The 18032-nt window shown below is 35.3% G+C and overlaps 1 protein-coding gene across 3 annotated transcripts in view; it reads left to right on the forward strand.

The window, feature by feature from the left end:
- SLC12A2 (solute carrier family 12 member 2) overlaps positions 1 to 18032 on the forward strand; it is a 103937-nt gene that overhangs the window by 63712 nt on the left and 22193 nt on the right. For all 3 annotated transcript variants that reach the window (XM_059417486.1, XM_059417488.1, XM_059417489.1), the window contains exons 12-17: positions 468 to 591; positions 1613 to 1714; positions 3585 to 3740; positions 5151 to 5250; positions 10001 to 10112; positions 11687 to 11827. In XM_059417486.1, the coding sequence (XP_059273469.1) occupies positions 468 to 591; positions 1613 to 1714; positions 3585 to 3740; positions 5151 to 5250; positions 10001 to 10112; positions 11687 to 11827 (735 nt within the window). The remainder of the gene's footprint in view (positions 1 to 467; positions 592 to 1612; positions 1715 to 3584; positions 3741 to 5150; positions 5251 to 10000; positions 10113 to 11686; positions 11828 to 18032) is intronic.

Below are 18032 nucleotides of genomic sequence, written 5' to 3' on the forward strand. Positions count from 1 at the left end.
CTTGTTCTTAATATTGAAGTTGTAGCCAGTCAGTACATAAATGTAGAATATATTTCTTTAAACAGTTCTTAGTAAAGTTTTAAGAAAAGTGGTTAAGTTTATAATTGGGATTTTTATATGCTTTAAATCTAGGATTCAGACTTTTTTTTCTTAATGTAGGTCATACTTATGTCACCCTAAGTTTTCAGATTTTTTAAATTTTTTTTTTTTGCATGGAAGAATTTTAGTGTGAGGGTAGGGTTAGGCAGATAAAAACTTCAGTGGTGTTCTGAACCAGCCACCTTTTGATGCATGAAATACATGGTCTCCTTTACAGATTGTAGGTAAAGCAGTGTCATCCAAGGGGAAGAAAGAGAACCAAGAATTAGGAACTTGTGTTCTATTCCTGAATAACCTATCAAAACTGTAAGAAATATGTACAGCTAATTGCATTCTGTTTCCTTCTAATATTGACATTTCTTCCCTAGGCCCTTTGTAAGGACAACATCTACCCAGCTTTCCAGATGTTTGCTAAAGGTTACGGGAAAAATAATGAACCTCTTCGTGGCTACATCTTAACATTCTTAATTGCCCTTGGATTCATCTTAATTGGTTAGTCATATACATGGCGTGCTAATAGAAAACCTTACTTTGCTTACTAAATGAAGTTAGTTTCTTTGTGATCAATTTAAAGAGCATATAGAAAATCCTGCAAATAATACTGCTCAGTAAATATTTGCTCAAATTATTGCTGTCATTAAAGCCTCATGAGAGGGAACTCCTAGGTTCTTGTCCCTGAAATGAGATAATAGCATAAGGGAAAAGATTTCAGGTCCCCCTTCTGAAGGTATAGACTTCAGTAATCTAGTTTTGGGCACTTTTGCCTCTGATCGCAAGTAAACTAAATGGGTCTTCATTGGTAAAGATGACAGTGGGCTTTTATTAAATGTCTGATGATACCACCATGTGTGGAAACTAACTCTCATGTAATGTTGCTAGGTATCTATTTGGTAAGGCTACTCTGGGAGAACAGATTAGCATGTTGAGTTAAGTTTCTCACAATCCAGCAATTCTCTTTAGGAATATTTACCCTAGGGAAACTTGAATATATACCCAAGGAGCCCCATGCAACAATGTTCCTAGTGCCATTAATTATAATAGTGAAAAATGGAATACCTACTAGCAAAAGAATGAAACTGCAGAATAATATTCAGGAGTAAAAAAAATGAATAAAATTGATTTTCATATATCAATATGAATGAATCTCCAGTATAACAAATGCATCAAGTCAAGTTGTAGAATAATAAATATAGTGATATTATTTGTCTGACTTTTAAAATACCCAAAACAGAACTGCCTAATGCTTGTGAACTATATGTATTTAGTAAAACTGTGTAGTACCATTGGAAAAAAATATACCAACTTTGGAAGAATGGGGTATAAAGGGTTTCAACTGTGGACCCAAGGTTAGATTCTTGAAAAGTAAAGTATACAAACTATATATGACAAAATATACGTATCCGTTAAGTCTGAATGCTGGATATTGGACTATTCCTTAGGCTGTCATCTAAAGGTTTAAAATAATTTCATTTTTTAAAAAGTCAAAAAGTAACACCTCGTGTTTCTTTTGCAGCTGAGCTGAATGTTATTGCTCCAATTATCTCTAACTTCTTCCTTGCATCATATGCATTGATCAATTTTTCGGTGTTCCATGCATCACTTGCAAAATCTCCAGGTGATTTTACGTTTTTTAAAAAATTTTGTAAATGCACCAATGTCTTTGATTTTAAAGAAAATAAGACTTTAACATATTTTTAAAAAAAGATTTTATTTATTTATTTGACAGAGAGAGATCACAAATTTATTTATTTGACAGAGAGAGATCACAGGCAGGGAAGAAAGGGGGAAGCAGGCTCCCTGCTGAGCAGAGAGCTGGATGCAGGCCTGGATTCCAGGACCCTGAGATCATGACCTGAGCCCAAGGCAGAGTCTCAACCCTCTGAGCCACCCAGGCACCCCAACTTTAACGCATTTTAAAAGATGGTATTGTGAATAAATGAAACAAGATGGGATTGGGAGGGAGACAAACCATAAGTGACTCTTAATCTCACAAAACAAACTGAGGATTGCTGGGGGGAGGGGGGCTGGGAGAAGGGGAGTAGGGTTATGGACATTGGGGAGGGTATGTGCTATGGTGAGTGCTGTGAAGTGTGTAAACCTGGCGATTCACAGACCTGTACCCCAGGGGATAAAAATATGTTTATAAAAAAATAAAAAATTTAAAATTAAAAAAAAAATGGTATTGTGAGTGTTTAGCCCATTAATGCTCAGTCAGCCTTCACAGATGAGTCAAATTTAGTGAGTTTTCAAAGATCTCTTTATCATGAAGTTTTCCAGTAATATACTGTTTCTTGTCTTCGAAGCATGTAAGAGCATTAATCTCAAATTCTAACACTTTGAAAGAATTATTGTGCTTTTCTTTCCCTGTTTTTGTTTATTTAGCTGATTTCTGTTTAGGTTCTAAGAACATTATAATGGTATAGCTAAGAAAAATATTTTCTTAGCTATATTTTCCTGCCCAGAAAAATATTTTCAACACAATAAGTTCTATGGAGTTCTATTATAAAGGGTCACTTGCAACTGAAAAAGTGCCTCTTATACTTTTATTGATGGCTTTTTGTTACAAACCATGACAACAGTTGGATACCAGGGAAAGAATTGAAGGAACAAAAGCACTTTTCGTTCTAGGGACCTAAAAACTTCTCAGAACTTTAAGAATATAAATTTTAGAAGTGTATGTGTGGCTGTAAAAAGCAGCACAAGGGATACTTGTTCTGGCCTCTTCTTTATCTTGGCTCTATTAATATGAGTATCCTGGTTGTGATATTACAGTATCCTTTTGCAAGATATTATCATTGAGAGAAATTCGGTAAAAGGTCCCCAGAATTTTCCTGGATTCTTTCTCATAGCTTTGTGTGAAACTTAATTTAAAAAAAAGAATATGAAATATATTAAATTATGATTTAAAAATATTTTTGGCTCTGAAATAAAAATTTTAAAACGTGGTCTTCAGCATTTTTTTTTCTTAGAGTGAACTTAATTCTCAAATACTTAACCAAAGGTAAGTTTCTATATTTAACTGTTAATTTTTCTAGCAGGTAGGTCAACTTCTAACAATTTTCAAGAACATTCTGTTTGAACTCTCTTATATATTCATTAGAATATAGATATGTCTTCTGGTAAAATCCAGAACATAAAACTACACTATTAAGGGCTAGATTTGAAAACTTCTTTCAGTCTTTTGTAGTTTTTAACCATTCATTAAGATAGTTTGATTTAAACTTTTTTTTTTTTGATGAAGAATTTATTGAATACAGAAACTAGTAATATAGAATAAAACAAAAGTAAACAGATGGGCTCTCTTCTTGGCCTTCAGATCTTGGGCTTAGTAATGCCCTATGGCTTTACTGTTACACATTATCCTTATACTTACTATTTAAAGTGACCAGAGAGAAAGTTATTTTGTGCATACATATGTACCACTGTCTAAAGCAGATAAGGTATCTGAGTGACTTTGATGTATCTGTTTTATTTGTGACCGTTAGGGTGGCGTCCTGCATTCAAATACTACAACATGTGGATATCACTTCTTGGAGCGATTCTTTGCTGCATAGTGATGTTTGTTATTAACTGGTGGGCTGCATTGCTAACATATGTAATAGTCCTTGGGCTGTATATTTATGTTACCTACAAAAAACCAGGTGAGTAGTTTTTCACATTTATTATTTCAAGCTAGAAAACATCTAGAAGTTCTTTGTTATTTTATATCGAAGCATCATCTTTTGTGTACTTGAAAGGTGCTTTATAAAACCTAAAATGCTTCATTTCCAAATACATATCATTTTAGGGAAATAACTTTATTCTCTGGAATGCCTACTTACCTGTAAATTAGACTTAACTAATCCTACTTACAGAAAAATGACACATTTGCATTATTAACTTGCAGGTGGCCCTCAATATACCTAAAAAAAATTTTTTTTGAAGGGTTAGACTTAATGAAATAGCTCCTGTAGTAACTGTTAGTCTCATAAATATATGTGTTACTACTGTAGTCTTAGTACCTGCTGTATAGTAAGTACCATAGAATTTACAGTGTATTAGAAAGAAGATTTGACAAAGGTGGATTTTTTTGTTTTTATTTTGTTTTAAAGATTTTATTTATTAATTTATTTGTCAGAAAAAGAGAGCACACAAGCAGGCAGAGAGGCAGGCAGAGGTGGAGAGAAAGGCAATCTCCCCGCCAAGCAAGGCGCCTGATGTGGGACTCCATCCCAGGACCCCGGGATCGTGACCTGAGCGGAAGGCAGTGGGCTAAACCCACTGAGCCACCCAGGCCTCCCGACAAAGGTGTTTTTAACTGGGAAATAGTTAAAGATTACCCAGAAGTTGTCACACTGATAACTATTGGGTCTATCTCCACATAAGACGATGACACTTGGGTATGTTGATCCAGTGTAGTACGGTGACCTCTAACTCTGAGGGAAGAACCAGTAAAAAAGGTTTGACAAATTTGGGCCCCAAAAGAAGAGTTCACATGTTGCCATGTGAAATTGTGAGGAAGCATTTTGTAATCCAGATATGAGGTTTTGGATAAGAGTGCTGGCCTTAGAAATGAAATGGACAAAGAAGGTAATGTTTTAACCATCTTAAAAACAATTATTTCTCTAAAATAACAGATGTCTAAAATCATATTTGGTGTCCAGGCTGTTTATTCAATACAGAATGAAATTTGTCTGTACAAATAACTTATACGGTTATGTACTATAAATGGTCCTTTCAGAGTTTTGAAATCTTTCAGAGATCTGCCTCTTTCTTGTTAGATGTCTGGCTATATTTGTAATAATTTAAAAACTACTTGTGGTACTTTCTTTAGTTGCATGCCTGGCATGTGTGCAGCCTTGTCACCTTAGTTTTTTCTACATTTTACTTTAAAAGCAATTACAGTTCAGATTAGCATAGTGTCATGCTATAGTTCAGAGTACAGTGGTTTATTTTAGCAATTGATTTTTTTTTAATATATGAAAGCTCTGTTTACTTCTCTGTGTCTCAGATAGGTTCTTGATTGTTGGTTAATGTTGGTGTGTTGATACATGAACACTGTCTTCCCACAGATGTGAACTGGGGATCCTCTACACAAGCTCTGACTTACCTAAATGCACTGCAACATTCGATTCGTCTTTCGGGAGTGGAAGACCATGTGAAAAACTTTAGGTGAGCAGTAAGGTAGCATAGAATCATTGGTTGTATATGGTAGTCCATTCTTTACTTAACATTCAGTAACATTTTTGTGTGCTGCTATTTCATGAGAGGTTTCCTGAAAGCATAGATTATTTTTTGTTTTGGCTGGACTTTGGTTGGGCATTTTATTCAAAAACAAGGATGAGATTTTTTAGTTACAAAAAGTTGACAAAGAGGTGAATTATTTAACTTACAAAAATGTTACGAGATAAGTGTTAGAAGTCTCCCATTTGAAGGCTTTTAAGTGTCAGTGCTCACAAAGTGAATTGTTTCTTCCCTCTGCAGCCATCGAAGTTCTGTAAGTACTCTATAACTGCTAAGTAGAATCAAAGTTAATTTGCCATCAATGAAAACCTTTTGCTTTCCTTCGTTATAGGAATGGAAACATTGAAAAGAGATATTTTATTCCAAAATAACTTCTTAAATCTTTATCAGAATTACACATAAACATAGTTGAGAGAGAAGAAACTTGGGTTTGTCATGAAAATCTGTTGTGTCCCCCCTGTGACCTACCACAGGCAACCACTTTCAACTCTTCACTGATCCATTTAGTAATTACTTGATATTCTCAGACATTGTTATTGTTTCACTGTATTTTTGATGTTTTAGGCCTTATCTGTGCATGCCCTTCATCCGCATGTGGTGGCACACACATGCGCTCTTCCCTTTATCCCATCCTCACAGTATACTATTATGTCATTATTTTGATTAGGTCGTACTTCATATTTATATTTTTATAACTTTTTTAAATGATTCCCAGCTGATCCATGTAGTAAATTATGATTGTTTTTTCTTGTCTGTACACCTTCCTTGTTTCCTCTGGAGCCATTCTTTTCTTTTCCTAACTTTATATACATGAGCATCTCACCCTTCACCAAACTTCATGAAAGATGTTGTTTTCTGAGCTTCGTAGTTTCTGTTCTTTGAAGTCTTCTATTCACTGTTTCCTGTTTCTTTAATTTGGGTTCTTAGGTTTAGCTTGGTCTGAAGTAATTGTGGTCCATGGCCAGGGAAACTGCATTTATAGGTGGGGCTTGTCAGTAAAACCCTTACTGTAGATTAATGTGGTTTTACTGGTTCTTTGAGAAATTTAAGTCATCTTGAAGACTTTCGTTTTTTGTTTTTTGTTTTCATTTTCTGTTTTTTGTTTTTTTCTTAGATTGCCCAGAAAGAATATTCTAATATTCTGCTTGTTGATAAAAGTCCTGGCTACCAGAGTTCTTAGTCAGGTTGGAAAGGAGGTTGGGAGATCTCCAGATTCAGTGTGCAAATGTGTTCTCACTCCTCCCCTGATGAAAGTAGCTGCTTTTGCCTTTGGTTGTTGCTGGTATCTCACAGACCAGCAGACTTCTTTTTTCTCTTTTAATTAAAAAAAATGCTTTTAATTGAAGTATATTGACATATAATACTGAATTAGTTTTAGAGTCACCTGGCTGGCTCAATGAGTAGAGCATGATCTCAAGTTCATGCCCTCATTGGGCATAGAACTTACTTAAAAAAATAATGATAACAAGGTTTTTAAAAATTTTTAAAAATCTAAATCAGCTTTAGGTATACTACATAGTGATTTAACCATCACGTACATGATGAAGGTGCTCACCGTGATACATGTATTTTAATATTATCAGCTCTTCCCGGTGCTGTACTTTTCATCTCCGAGACTTAACGTTATAACTGGAAGTTTGTACCTCTTATTCCCTTCACCCATTTTGCTCATCTCCCTAATCCCTTTCCCTTTGGTGACCAGCAGTTTATATTTATGAGTCTGTTTCTCTCTTTGTTGTTGTTGTTGTATTAGTTTGTTCTCTATGATTCTCTTTCTCCCTTTGTTGCTGTTTATTTTCTCTTATTTTTTTAGTCATACGGTATTTGTCTTTCTCAGTCTGGCTTATCTTCCTTAGTATAATACCCTCTAGGTTCATTCATGTTGTTGCAAATGGCAAGATTTTATTATTTTTTATGAACAAGTAATATTCCATTGTGTGTATATATACCACATATTTTTCATTCATTTATCTACCACTGGATACTTAGGTTTCCTCCGTATCTTGACTGTTGTAAACAACATTGCAATAAACATATGGGTACATTTATCTTTCCCAATTAGTGTTTTCATTTTCATCACCAAAATACACAATAGTAAAATTACAGGACCCTCTGGTACTCTCTCTTTAGTGTTTTGAGGAACCTCCAAACTGTTTTCGATAGTGACTGCACCAATTTTCATTCCCCAAACACCAGTGCATGAGGGCTCCCTTTGCTCTACATCCTCGCTTACTTTTTGTCTTTTTGGTACTAGCCATTCTGAGTATCAGGAGGTGATACCACGTTGTGATTTTGAGCCCTTTCTGGCAAATAAGCCCTAGCCTAACAATTGGGGGAGGACAGAGATACTTGTTCATCATAGGGATGGAAATGATTTGGTTCTGTTTAGTGGTTTCTTGTGCCGAGTTGAAACCACTGCTTCTGACTTTGGTCTTTTTAATACATGGCCCCTTCCTCTTCCGGAGGCACCTACCACCTCTAATTTGTAGGCATTTTGGTGATTTTTTTTTTAGGCATAAAATCAGGTAGCATCACAGCTTGCTCATAGATTTAGCCTCTTCTTGATTTGTTATATCCTTTCTTGTTCTACCATCTGCTTTCTGGCTTTCAGTATTTCTGTATTACTGTTCATATTTTTGTGGATTTTTGTGCCTTAAAAATCCCATTATACGATGGCGTTTTTTGAGGAAGGAGTTCAAATGAAACAGATGTCTTTGGTACTCATCATTTCTAATATATTTTGTACTAAACATTTTGGCATGATACAACTATACCAAATTAAGCCTGTCTGGTATATTTACCATTTAGTAAAGATAGGGACTACAAGTTATTTAACTGTAGGACTAGGTTTGTTAAAGTGTAAGTTAAACTACCATTAAAATATACTAACTTATGCAGTGGCTCTACAAGACAGACATCACTGGTACATGATAGTCCAGAGACATATGTGTGGCTTATGGCCGGCACACTTGCTGCACTGGCTCATTCAGGCCCCACATTTCTTGCATCTTGTCAGTCTGTCATTTCCTAGCAGATGTTTTTGTCCATGTGATCAAAGTCATCACCACATCCATGGTGTAGCTTACAGGAAAGGGAAACAAAGTGTGAAGGGTAGCCTGCTTCCTTTTTAGAGGACATGGATTGTAAGTCACTCAGAGTGTCAGTTGTAAGCTACCAAGAAGGTTAGAAATTATGTAATTTCTATGTGGGGAGCTATTTAACCTGCTAAAGCTCAGACGGGGAGACCGAGCAGACTGGGCTGTAGAGGATGATGTCGTGTTTGATTCTCCCAAGTCATTCTCCCAGACAGGGAGCATTCTTTTTCAGATAGCTTACTAAAATTCTGGATAGGTTAGTTTTTGTTCTGGTTTTGTTTTTAAGATTTTATTTATTTATTTGACAGAGAGAGATCACAAGTAGGCAGAGGCGGGCAGAGAGAGAGAGAGGAAGAAGCAGTCTCCCCGCTGAGCAGAAGCCCGATGTAGGGCTTAATTCCAGGACCCCGGGATCATGACCTGTGCTGAAGGCAGAGGCTTTAACCCACTGAGCCACCCAGGAGCCCCTGGTTTTTTTCTTTCTTTCTTTTTTTTTTTAATAGTATTTATTCAAGTTTTCATGCTTATTTTATGAGATTAGGACCTACCCTAAGATTTAATTTAGTGGTTAAATCAGAAATTTTAGTTTATTTGCCTTTTGTTAAAGTTTGTTTTAATAATATAAATTCTTGCTTTAAAGAATTTATGGCAATATTTGAACTTCTAAAATGGATACCTAAATATTTTTCATAAAATAACATTGATTTCCATTTCTTGTCAGCTAAAATCAAGAGTTAAGAATATGTGAAAGTCATACCACTGTTTTTTATCTACAAAGGCAATTCAATTTAGTTTTGATTTTCATCATAATTAAAATTAAAACTTTTACTTCAGATAAAAATCTTCAAATCAACTGTAGCTGATTTTTCTTATATGATGGCTGTCATGAAAATTAAGCTAGATTAGAGAGAGCTGATATTATGAAGTAGAAATCACTATTATGTGATCAGGCTAAGAAGGAAGGTGACCTGTTTGTACATGAAGAGAACGCCATATTCTTAGGAAGTTTTTTGAGTTCTGTGAAAGAACCTGGAATATTTTATTACCTTTAGACGGTGAAAAGTTGTTACATATATATATATTTTTTAAGATTTTATTTATTTATTTGACAGACAGAGAATCACAAGTAGGCAGAGAGGCAGTCAGAGAGAGAGAGGAAGAAGAAGTCTCCCTGCTGAGCCTAGAGCCTGATGTGGGGCTCCGTCCCAGGATGCTGGGATCATGACCTGAGCTGAAGGCTGAGGCTTTAATAACCACTGAGCCAGTAGGTGCCCCTACTGTTCTATTTCTTCTTGCAATACCTACCAGAATCTTGATATATTATATTACCTATTATTTTAGAAGCACATTTGGTATGATGTTTGTTCCAAGAAGTTTTGTTTTTGCATTTCTCATGTACTGATAAACCCTGGTTGAAAGTCCTCTTCTTTTGAGAATTCTGTGGTGTATTGTCCTGAAGACAGTTGCATAAAGGAGATTCTAGTGTAATAATAAATTCTTAAGAGAAGCAACTTAAAAACATGTCCATGTTATCAAAAATCTAAACTCCTCTAATTTTGTTTTATTTTTTAATCTTAAATTAGGCCACAGTGTCTTGTTATGACAGGTGCTCCAAATTCACGCCCAGCTTTACTTCATCTTGTTCATGATTTCACAAAAAATGTTGGTTTGATGATCTGTAGTCATGTACATATGGTAAGTGTTTGTATTGTTTTTTTATATTAAGGCATTTTTTGCTCTGTGTGTATAACTTGTAATTTGTGGGGCTTTCTGAGTATGAAGCAATTTGACAAGGTGGATCTGTTGAGTGGGGTTTTTTTGAAGTTAGTTATATACTTCAAAACATTCAAAATTTTCTAAGCAGTCTTAAAACCTCATTTTAGAAAAGACTTTAGAATTTTGGATCTTCATTCTTTTTCTTATTTAATATGAGATTTTACCAAACTACATTTTTCTTAAAAAATGGCTTGGCTAAGAAAAGTAGCTTCTTGGTAAGGAGTCTAAATGAAATACATTATATGCATTTTCTTACTAATATTTTTCATACTGTTCTGAGAACACAAGGAATGTTTACTACTAGAGGAAAAAAGAGGTTCAAGGAGGTAGATGAATTGTGGTAAATAGCTAACATCTAGTACGAAAGAAAAGCAGAGTGCTAAATTTCCAAGCTCGAACATTGTTAATTTCCTCTTCATTTGTGTGTTAACCATGAGTACTAACATTACTAAAAATAGTGGTAAACTTTTCACCCAAAAGTCGTTTTCTATTTTTGGCATTTTGTCTATTGAGAAGAATTGCTAGATGATGGGTCACCTGTTCTGCATGAGAAATTGGAGTATTTGTCAAAAGAGCTTTTGTCCCAAACCGTTCTGTGCATCTTGTTAGAAATGTGTGTTGGATGCCCCATGTCTCAGCTCCTGCTAGAGTTGCCCTCTCACTTGTATAGACCCAAAGTCAAAGCCAGTCTGGCAGAGAACATGAAGACACTGGCTCCTGGTCCCCCATTAGGACTGGTGGAGTTTTTCAATTTGTCTCTAGGTTTGGTCAGTTCAGGTTGGGGTTTTGACCACAAGAAATTACAAATGAGGCAATTTTCCTCCTAGGAAAAACAAACTGTATTTTTCCTTTACTTTTTCATGAACAATCAAGGCGTATTCTTAAACCTACTTTTAGATTTTTACTTTATATACATTTGCATATAACACATTTTATGTGTTGCTTGCAAGGATCAAAATAGAATTCCAAGTTGAAAATCTCATTTCCTTAATTTTGTTCTTCATCATTTAACAGAAGTATGAAGGAAAAAATGCATTTATATTTTACAGCAAACTTGCCTTTTCAGTGATATTTTTAGGTTCCTCAAAATTAATAATGCAGACATTGGGGACAAACAATAAATTGGGAAACTTTTTGTAGAAAAACAGAAGGCTCTTACTTTTCTCCATTGATCTCTTCTCCATTTTCAATAATTTCTTATTTCTCTCATTTACTTAGTGTATTGCAAAACTTCCTATTTATGTTTCAGTGTGTATTTCTTCCTCTTCTCTTCTCTCTTTTCTTGGTGCCTCCTGTGCCTTAACTGTTCCATCAACCCTATCTTGTCATAATCTTCAGGGCTACAGAAAGAATTCATTGACATGGAAATGAAATGTTCTCTCCCATCCCCAAGGTTTAGGCACCTTATTTAAGCTAGTATAACAGGGTGATTTTCACAAATGTAGACTGCTTATCTCTCAGTTAAAGGCATTATTAATATTCTTATCCAAAAGGGCCCTCGAAGACAAGCCATGAAAGAGATGTCCATTGATCAAGCCAAATACCAGCGGTGGCTTATCAAAAACAAGATGAAAGCTTTTTATGCTCCAGTCCATGCAGATGATTTGAGAGAAGGTGCACAGTATTTAATGCAGGTAAATACATTACATCTTTCAAATAACAAAATTCAAGTTTTGTGTAAGCTTTTAAAACCTTTTGCATGCTACGTGTCATTCTTCATATTAATAAAAATAGTGTATCTTTTAAAATATCTGTATTACTATTAAGATTTGTGTAATCTGAGTGCTTAAAGAACTACAGAGATAGTGTGCTGTTGGTTGGCAGGGCAAAATCTATCTGGAAGTTATCTTAACCTATTTCCTTAAGATATTTCCCCGTCATTTTCCACTCTACCTCACTGGGGTTTTTTTAAGTGGTAAGTAATGGCAGTTCTTATGTAATTTTTTTTTAAATTTCTAGTTCCTTACTATATTTCTATTTATTTACTAAACTTAGACTTCACTTTCATTTTTGTGTATGACACAGTACTTACATGGGATTTGAAATTAGTCTTGGAGTTAAATGCTAGCACTGCCACTTCCTTATTATGATATTTTCTGAGCAAGTTACACATCTTCTTTGAAACTTAATTTCCTCAATCAGCCCTAAAGGTTGTGGGAAGAAATAAATGGGCTAAGATAGTGTTTGCTATCTTATTTTTGTAGGAATCCCTTTCTTCAAAGAAAGCTTATCTGGAAGCCCATTCACTTTGTTAAAGCAGAGGTGGGAGGCTCAGAGTGCTATCATCCGTGCTCCTTCTGTTTTGTTTTGTTTTTGTGTGTATGTGCGCGCCTGCCCCTTCTTTTTGAATGTTTCACATTTCTCACACTTGACAAGTACAGGGGTAAGAATATCTGAGGTGATCCTCAAGAATAATAAGGGTGGAAGTGGGCTTTCTGTGGCAGATAGAAAGCCTTATTGTAAACAACAGACACCACTTACAATACCACTTAAGACATAGTGGTATTGAAGTAGTGATAATTTAATTAATGGAATAAAACAGGAGAAATAAAACCACTTGTATAGGATATTTAATACATGATTGAGGTAGCATTAAATCCAGGATGGTCTGGGATAATGAATTATCCCTGTAAAAAAGTGATGTAACAGATCATTATAAAGACTATATAAAAACTATTTCTAGATGGATTAAGGACTCAAATATGAAAGGCAAATTTTTAAACTACTAGAAGAAAATACAGAATACTTCTGTGACTTGGAGTAGGGAAGAATTTTTTAAAATGAGACAGAGAAAGTTGAACTATGAAGAAGAGATAAGTATTCTTTAGTTAAAATTTAGAACTTTGTGCTTCTAAAAAAAAAAAAAAAAAAACCCATAAAAACAAAAATAGGAAACCACAGACCAGAGAGACAACATGTTACTAGGAAAAGAATATGGCCCAGAATATGTAAAGAAATCGTGTAAATCAGGAAGAGGGAAATATAGGAGCAAAAATAAAAGAAGAGGATACATAAATGGCAATGGATATATTAAAACAATACATTGTATTAATTGAAGTAATTAATGTACACGTAATTACATTATTAGAATGTATATGATGTATTAATATAGTACAATACATGTTTACTCCATTAGACTAGAGTTTGGTCTGCCACTTGAAAGTGTTAGGAGCAGTTAGAGCACTTGGAAATCTTGGCACTGCTATAATAACACAGATGGGACAACCGTTTGGGGCAGCAACCTGGCAGTGTCCTGCAAATTTGAAACTGTGGGCATCCTAGGACATCCCGTTCTTACATGTGTACCTTAGGGAAACTTACATGTGTAAAGATTATCTGAAACTGCAGAGCAGCTTTATGTGTGGTAGTGACAAAGAGCTGGGCATAAATTCAAACAACCATCAGTCATGGTTTTAAAGATCCTGGTATAATCATGCAGTGGAGTTCTATATAGCAATAGGGAGAAACTTTAAAAACAAAGAGCATTAAGGAGAATAGCAAGCTAAAATATAGGAACAATATGGGGGTACTATAAAATTTTAAATTTTATATAAATTAAAAATGTGTAGGTGTGCCTGCCTAAATAATAAAATACATAGTAAAAATACAAAGCGGGCACGAGAAGGAAACATAGGCTGTTTGAAGTTTATTTTCTTTAGGTAGTGGGTACATGATTATTTGTTCACTTTTTTTTTAAGATTTTTTAAAGATTTTATTTATTTATTTGACAGAGAGTGATCACAAGTAGGCAGAGGCAGGTTGGGGGGGTAGGAAGCAGGCTCTCTGCCAAGCAGAGAGCCCGATGCGGGCTCCATCCCAGGACCCTGAGATCGTGACCTGAGATGAAAGCAGAGGCTTAACCCACTGAGCCACCCAGGTACCCCTATTCACTTTTCTATGCGAAATTTTTATTATTTAAGCAAATTCCTAGCTCTGGACATAAGGTTGTTTCCACTGGGTAAATCCTGTTTGTTTTCTACAATGTATAGAATATTTCTATAGCATTTCCTATGTATTTAGTCAATATTATATAGGAAATGAGGGAAAATGCTTTCTTAGAGCAGCGCTCCTAAGCTTGAGCTTGCATCGGAATCACGTGGTGGACTTTTGAGAACAACCTGTTGGGCTGTGGCTTAGCAGGTCTGCAGTGAGTCCTGAGAGGCTGCCATTCTGTGACTGGACAGGTGCTGCTGTGCAGTCCACGTCCTGCATTTTGATGACATCTGCCTGTAAAGGTTCCTATAATAAAAATGACACTGTTGATGAGAGTGAAGGTGCATTATCCCCATCAGACGTCCCCTAACATGTTCACCGCAGTGGGTCTTGAGCATTTCAGCAGTGTGGAACAAAGGTGGGATGCATAGAAGAGTGGTATTTTGAGGCTATCCTATAAGCCTGGCATATACCAGCACTTGACCTAGATGTCCAAGAGGTTGACTTTATTCTGGTGGCAGAGCTATCTGTGCAAAATAAATTTACACATGGGAGAATTAATCACTGACATCTTGGTATAAATTGCCACTGGCAGTATTTCTCTTTACTTTGTACCTTCTGGAAAGGTGTTACATCAAATGGCAAATGCCTATATATCTGTTAGAGATTTATAATCTTTGTCAAAATAGTTTTTTTGTATGTTGATTTGTTTCTTCAGTGATTTATGTTATAGTCCAAGAAATGCTGTTTTTAGATGGTTTTCTTAGGCTTTCCTACACCTTTCTCTCTGACTTTTCATTTCTCTGTCCCTCATTTATCTAGTTACTGATGATAAGCATTTTAGTTATCTTTAAATTGGCATTTAAACATCCAACTTTCACAGTAAAAGTTGAGATTCAGTTTTTTAAAAAGAGGCATTCTACCTGTAGCTTGCTTAAGGAGTCCTTTGGCAGTGACACATCAGGACTGCTGACTTGTTTATACATTTGGATTTTTCATTTCATTTCTTTTCTTTTCTTTTGTTTTTTTTTTTTTTTTAAGATTTTATTTATTTATTTGACAGAGAGAGACACCTGAGAGAGGGAACACAAGCAGGGAGAGTGAGAGAGGGAGAAGCAGGCTTCCCTTCAAGCAGGGAGCCCAATGGGAGGCTCCATCCCCGGATCCTGGGACCATGACCTGAACCAAAGGCAGCTGCTTAAGGACTGAGCCACCTAGGAACCCCTTCTTTTCTGTTTTTAATGGCTGGAGCCACTAACCTGTCAATCCAGTTTTAAACCTTCATTGCAAAGATGAAAATCTAATAGTTCTTACTGAAAATTCAGGTCACAGATTATGATGGCCCTTTAAATCAGTGGATCTCATTCAGAGTCTCATTATAGACATAACTCTAACTTTTTCCAGGACAAAAATAGCCTAGAAGTATACTCTGTAATATATACGGAGTGTTTCTGGCACCTTTCCCCTTCATTAGCCAGATTTTAAGGTAAATGGTCATTTCTTTTAAATTATTCTAAAATAAGTAGACCAAAATAATTTCACATTCCAATAAGAATATTTGAAATATAAATTATGTCCAGATCCTATAGCAACATCCTAAATCTACAGAGCCATGGGATAATTGCTAATGATAATTTAAAGCCATCACTATTAGCTGAACATTTTAACCATCCAGGACAAGGAGCCACAAGTCTACAGGTTTTCCTTCTCACTGATTTTTAAAGTGATACAAATCTCACAGCAGTACTTAACTGCATAATGTTTGGAAATGTTTTTACTTAATAGTGAAATGCAAAAATAAAAGCCATGTACCATTGTGGACGTTAAGTGGTCTTTCTGCTGCAGTAAGAACGGTTATGATACTGCCCAGAAAAATATAATAAATACATTTCTCATCAGCAAATTCTGGGGGAAGACGAACAGAAAACATTGCTAAAGAGTCAGAGGAACAAATTACAGGAATGTTTGAAACTAGAGATGAGCTTCAGAGGACTGCATTCTGCCTGATTGGTTTTAATTGTGGAATTCCATAAAAACCTGATTTTTTATGAACCATTAAATCTGTTCTAGAGAAGACATATTTTCAGGAATAAATGATTCTTTAAAACACATGATGTTTTATGGAAACAAAACATTACTTGTGAGTGAATAGCTACTTGGATTAGAATTTACAGAGAATTTAGGGATGAGTGATACATTTGAAATTTCTTTGCTCAGTCATTCAGGGAAAAGTTATTGAAATAATGAAGTTGAAACGGGCACAGAGTGCTGTGGGATGTTACTATTAATTTTATAAAAATAAAACATTTTAATTATAATATTGTGACAAAAGTTTGTGATGAAAAAGAAAATAAAAAGAGGATTACAGGGACAACATTTTGTGCCATCAAGAAGTTACTGGATATCTTGTGGCTTAGTTCTTTAAAAAGTGCTAAAACTCAAAGATGTTTCTTGCTTTACTTTTACCAGACAAACAAACAAAAACAAAACTGTGTGGGTTAGTGGCTATCTTGGTACCTAACAGATAGTTGTAAAAAACAATAATGGTTATTTTTTATCTGTCCTTTGAAGGCAAAGAGTGGTTTTTAATACTGAGTGGGGGAAAAAAATCTTATTTTTTGAAAGAAACTTGTGCATGGAGAGAATGTTTTGAGAATGAATTGAAGTTTTAAATGGTTAGAAATATTTCTAATTATCCCAAATCCTTAGGACCATGAGTGGGCCTTGGTAGGCACTTAATATATATTTGAGTTAATTTAATCGTTGCAAAACATGATTTAAGTATGTCCTGTTTAAAAATTTGAGTGTGGGGATGTCTAGCTGACTCACCAAGTAGAACATGTGACACTTGATTTCTATTTGAGCCTCACATTGACAGTAGAATTACTTTCAAAAATAAAAAATAAATAAATGTGACTTCACATCATGCACCAAAATTGACTCAAAATAGATCAGCGATATAGAAGCTAAAACCATAAAACTCTTAGAAAAAAATATAGAGATAAATTTTCAGGACCTTGGATTTGGCATTATATTCTTAGATATGACACCAGAAGCATGAGCAACAAAAGAATAAAGTAGATAAATTGGACATCATCAAAATTAAAAACTTACGTTCATCAAAGGACATCAAGAAAGTGAAAGACAACCTACAGAATGGAAGAACATACTTGTAAGTCATGCATCTGGTGAAGTTTAATATCCAGAGCATATGAATTCCTAAAACAGGAAGAAAAAGACCAACAACCCAGTTAAAAATTGACTAAGGATTTGAGTAAACGTTTCTCCAAGAAAGATCTAAAGGTAGCTAATAAATGCATGCAGAGATGCTCAGTATCCTTAGTCATAGGGAAATGCTTATCAAAATCACAATGAGATAACTTTATACTCCTGGGATAGCTATAATTTAAAACAACCCCTCTCTGCCAACCACCCCCCCCACCACCACCAAAAACAAGAAATGTCAAGTGTTGCTGAGCATGTGGAGAAATTGAAATGCATGCATTGCTGGTGGGCTCATAGCATGCTTTAGGTGCTGTGGGAAACAGTTCAGTGGTTCCTTGGCATAGCATGGAATCTGCATATGGCCAGCAGTTCTACTCCTTGACATACATGTGAAGAAATTGGAGCAAGGGGCCAAACAGGTTTTTATCTTTGTATGTCAGTGTTGATAGCATTTCTCACAATAGTCAAAAGGTGAGCCTCCATCAACAACAGATAAATGGATAAACAAAATGTGGTACTCACAAACAGTGGAATATCATTCAGCCCCTAGTTCTGATAGATGGTGTAATGAGGATGAACCTGAAAGACATGATTCTAAATAAAATAAACCAGTCACAAGGGGCAGACATTGAGGACAAGCAAATTCAAGTGACAGAAGTATATTAAATGTTACCAGGACCT

The sequence above is a fragment of the Mustela nigripes genome, chromosome 12 (assembly GCF_022355385.1).
Source record: "Mustela nigripes isolate SB6536 chromosome 12, MUSNIG.SB6536, whole genome shotgun sequence".
NCBI lineage: Eukaryota > Metazoa > Chordata > Mammalia > Carnivora > Mustelidae > Mustela > Mustela nigripes.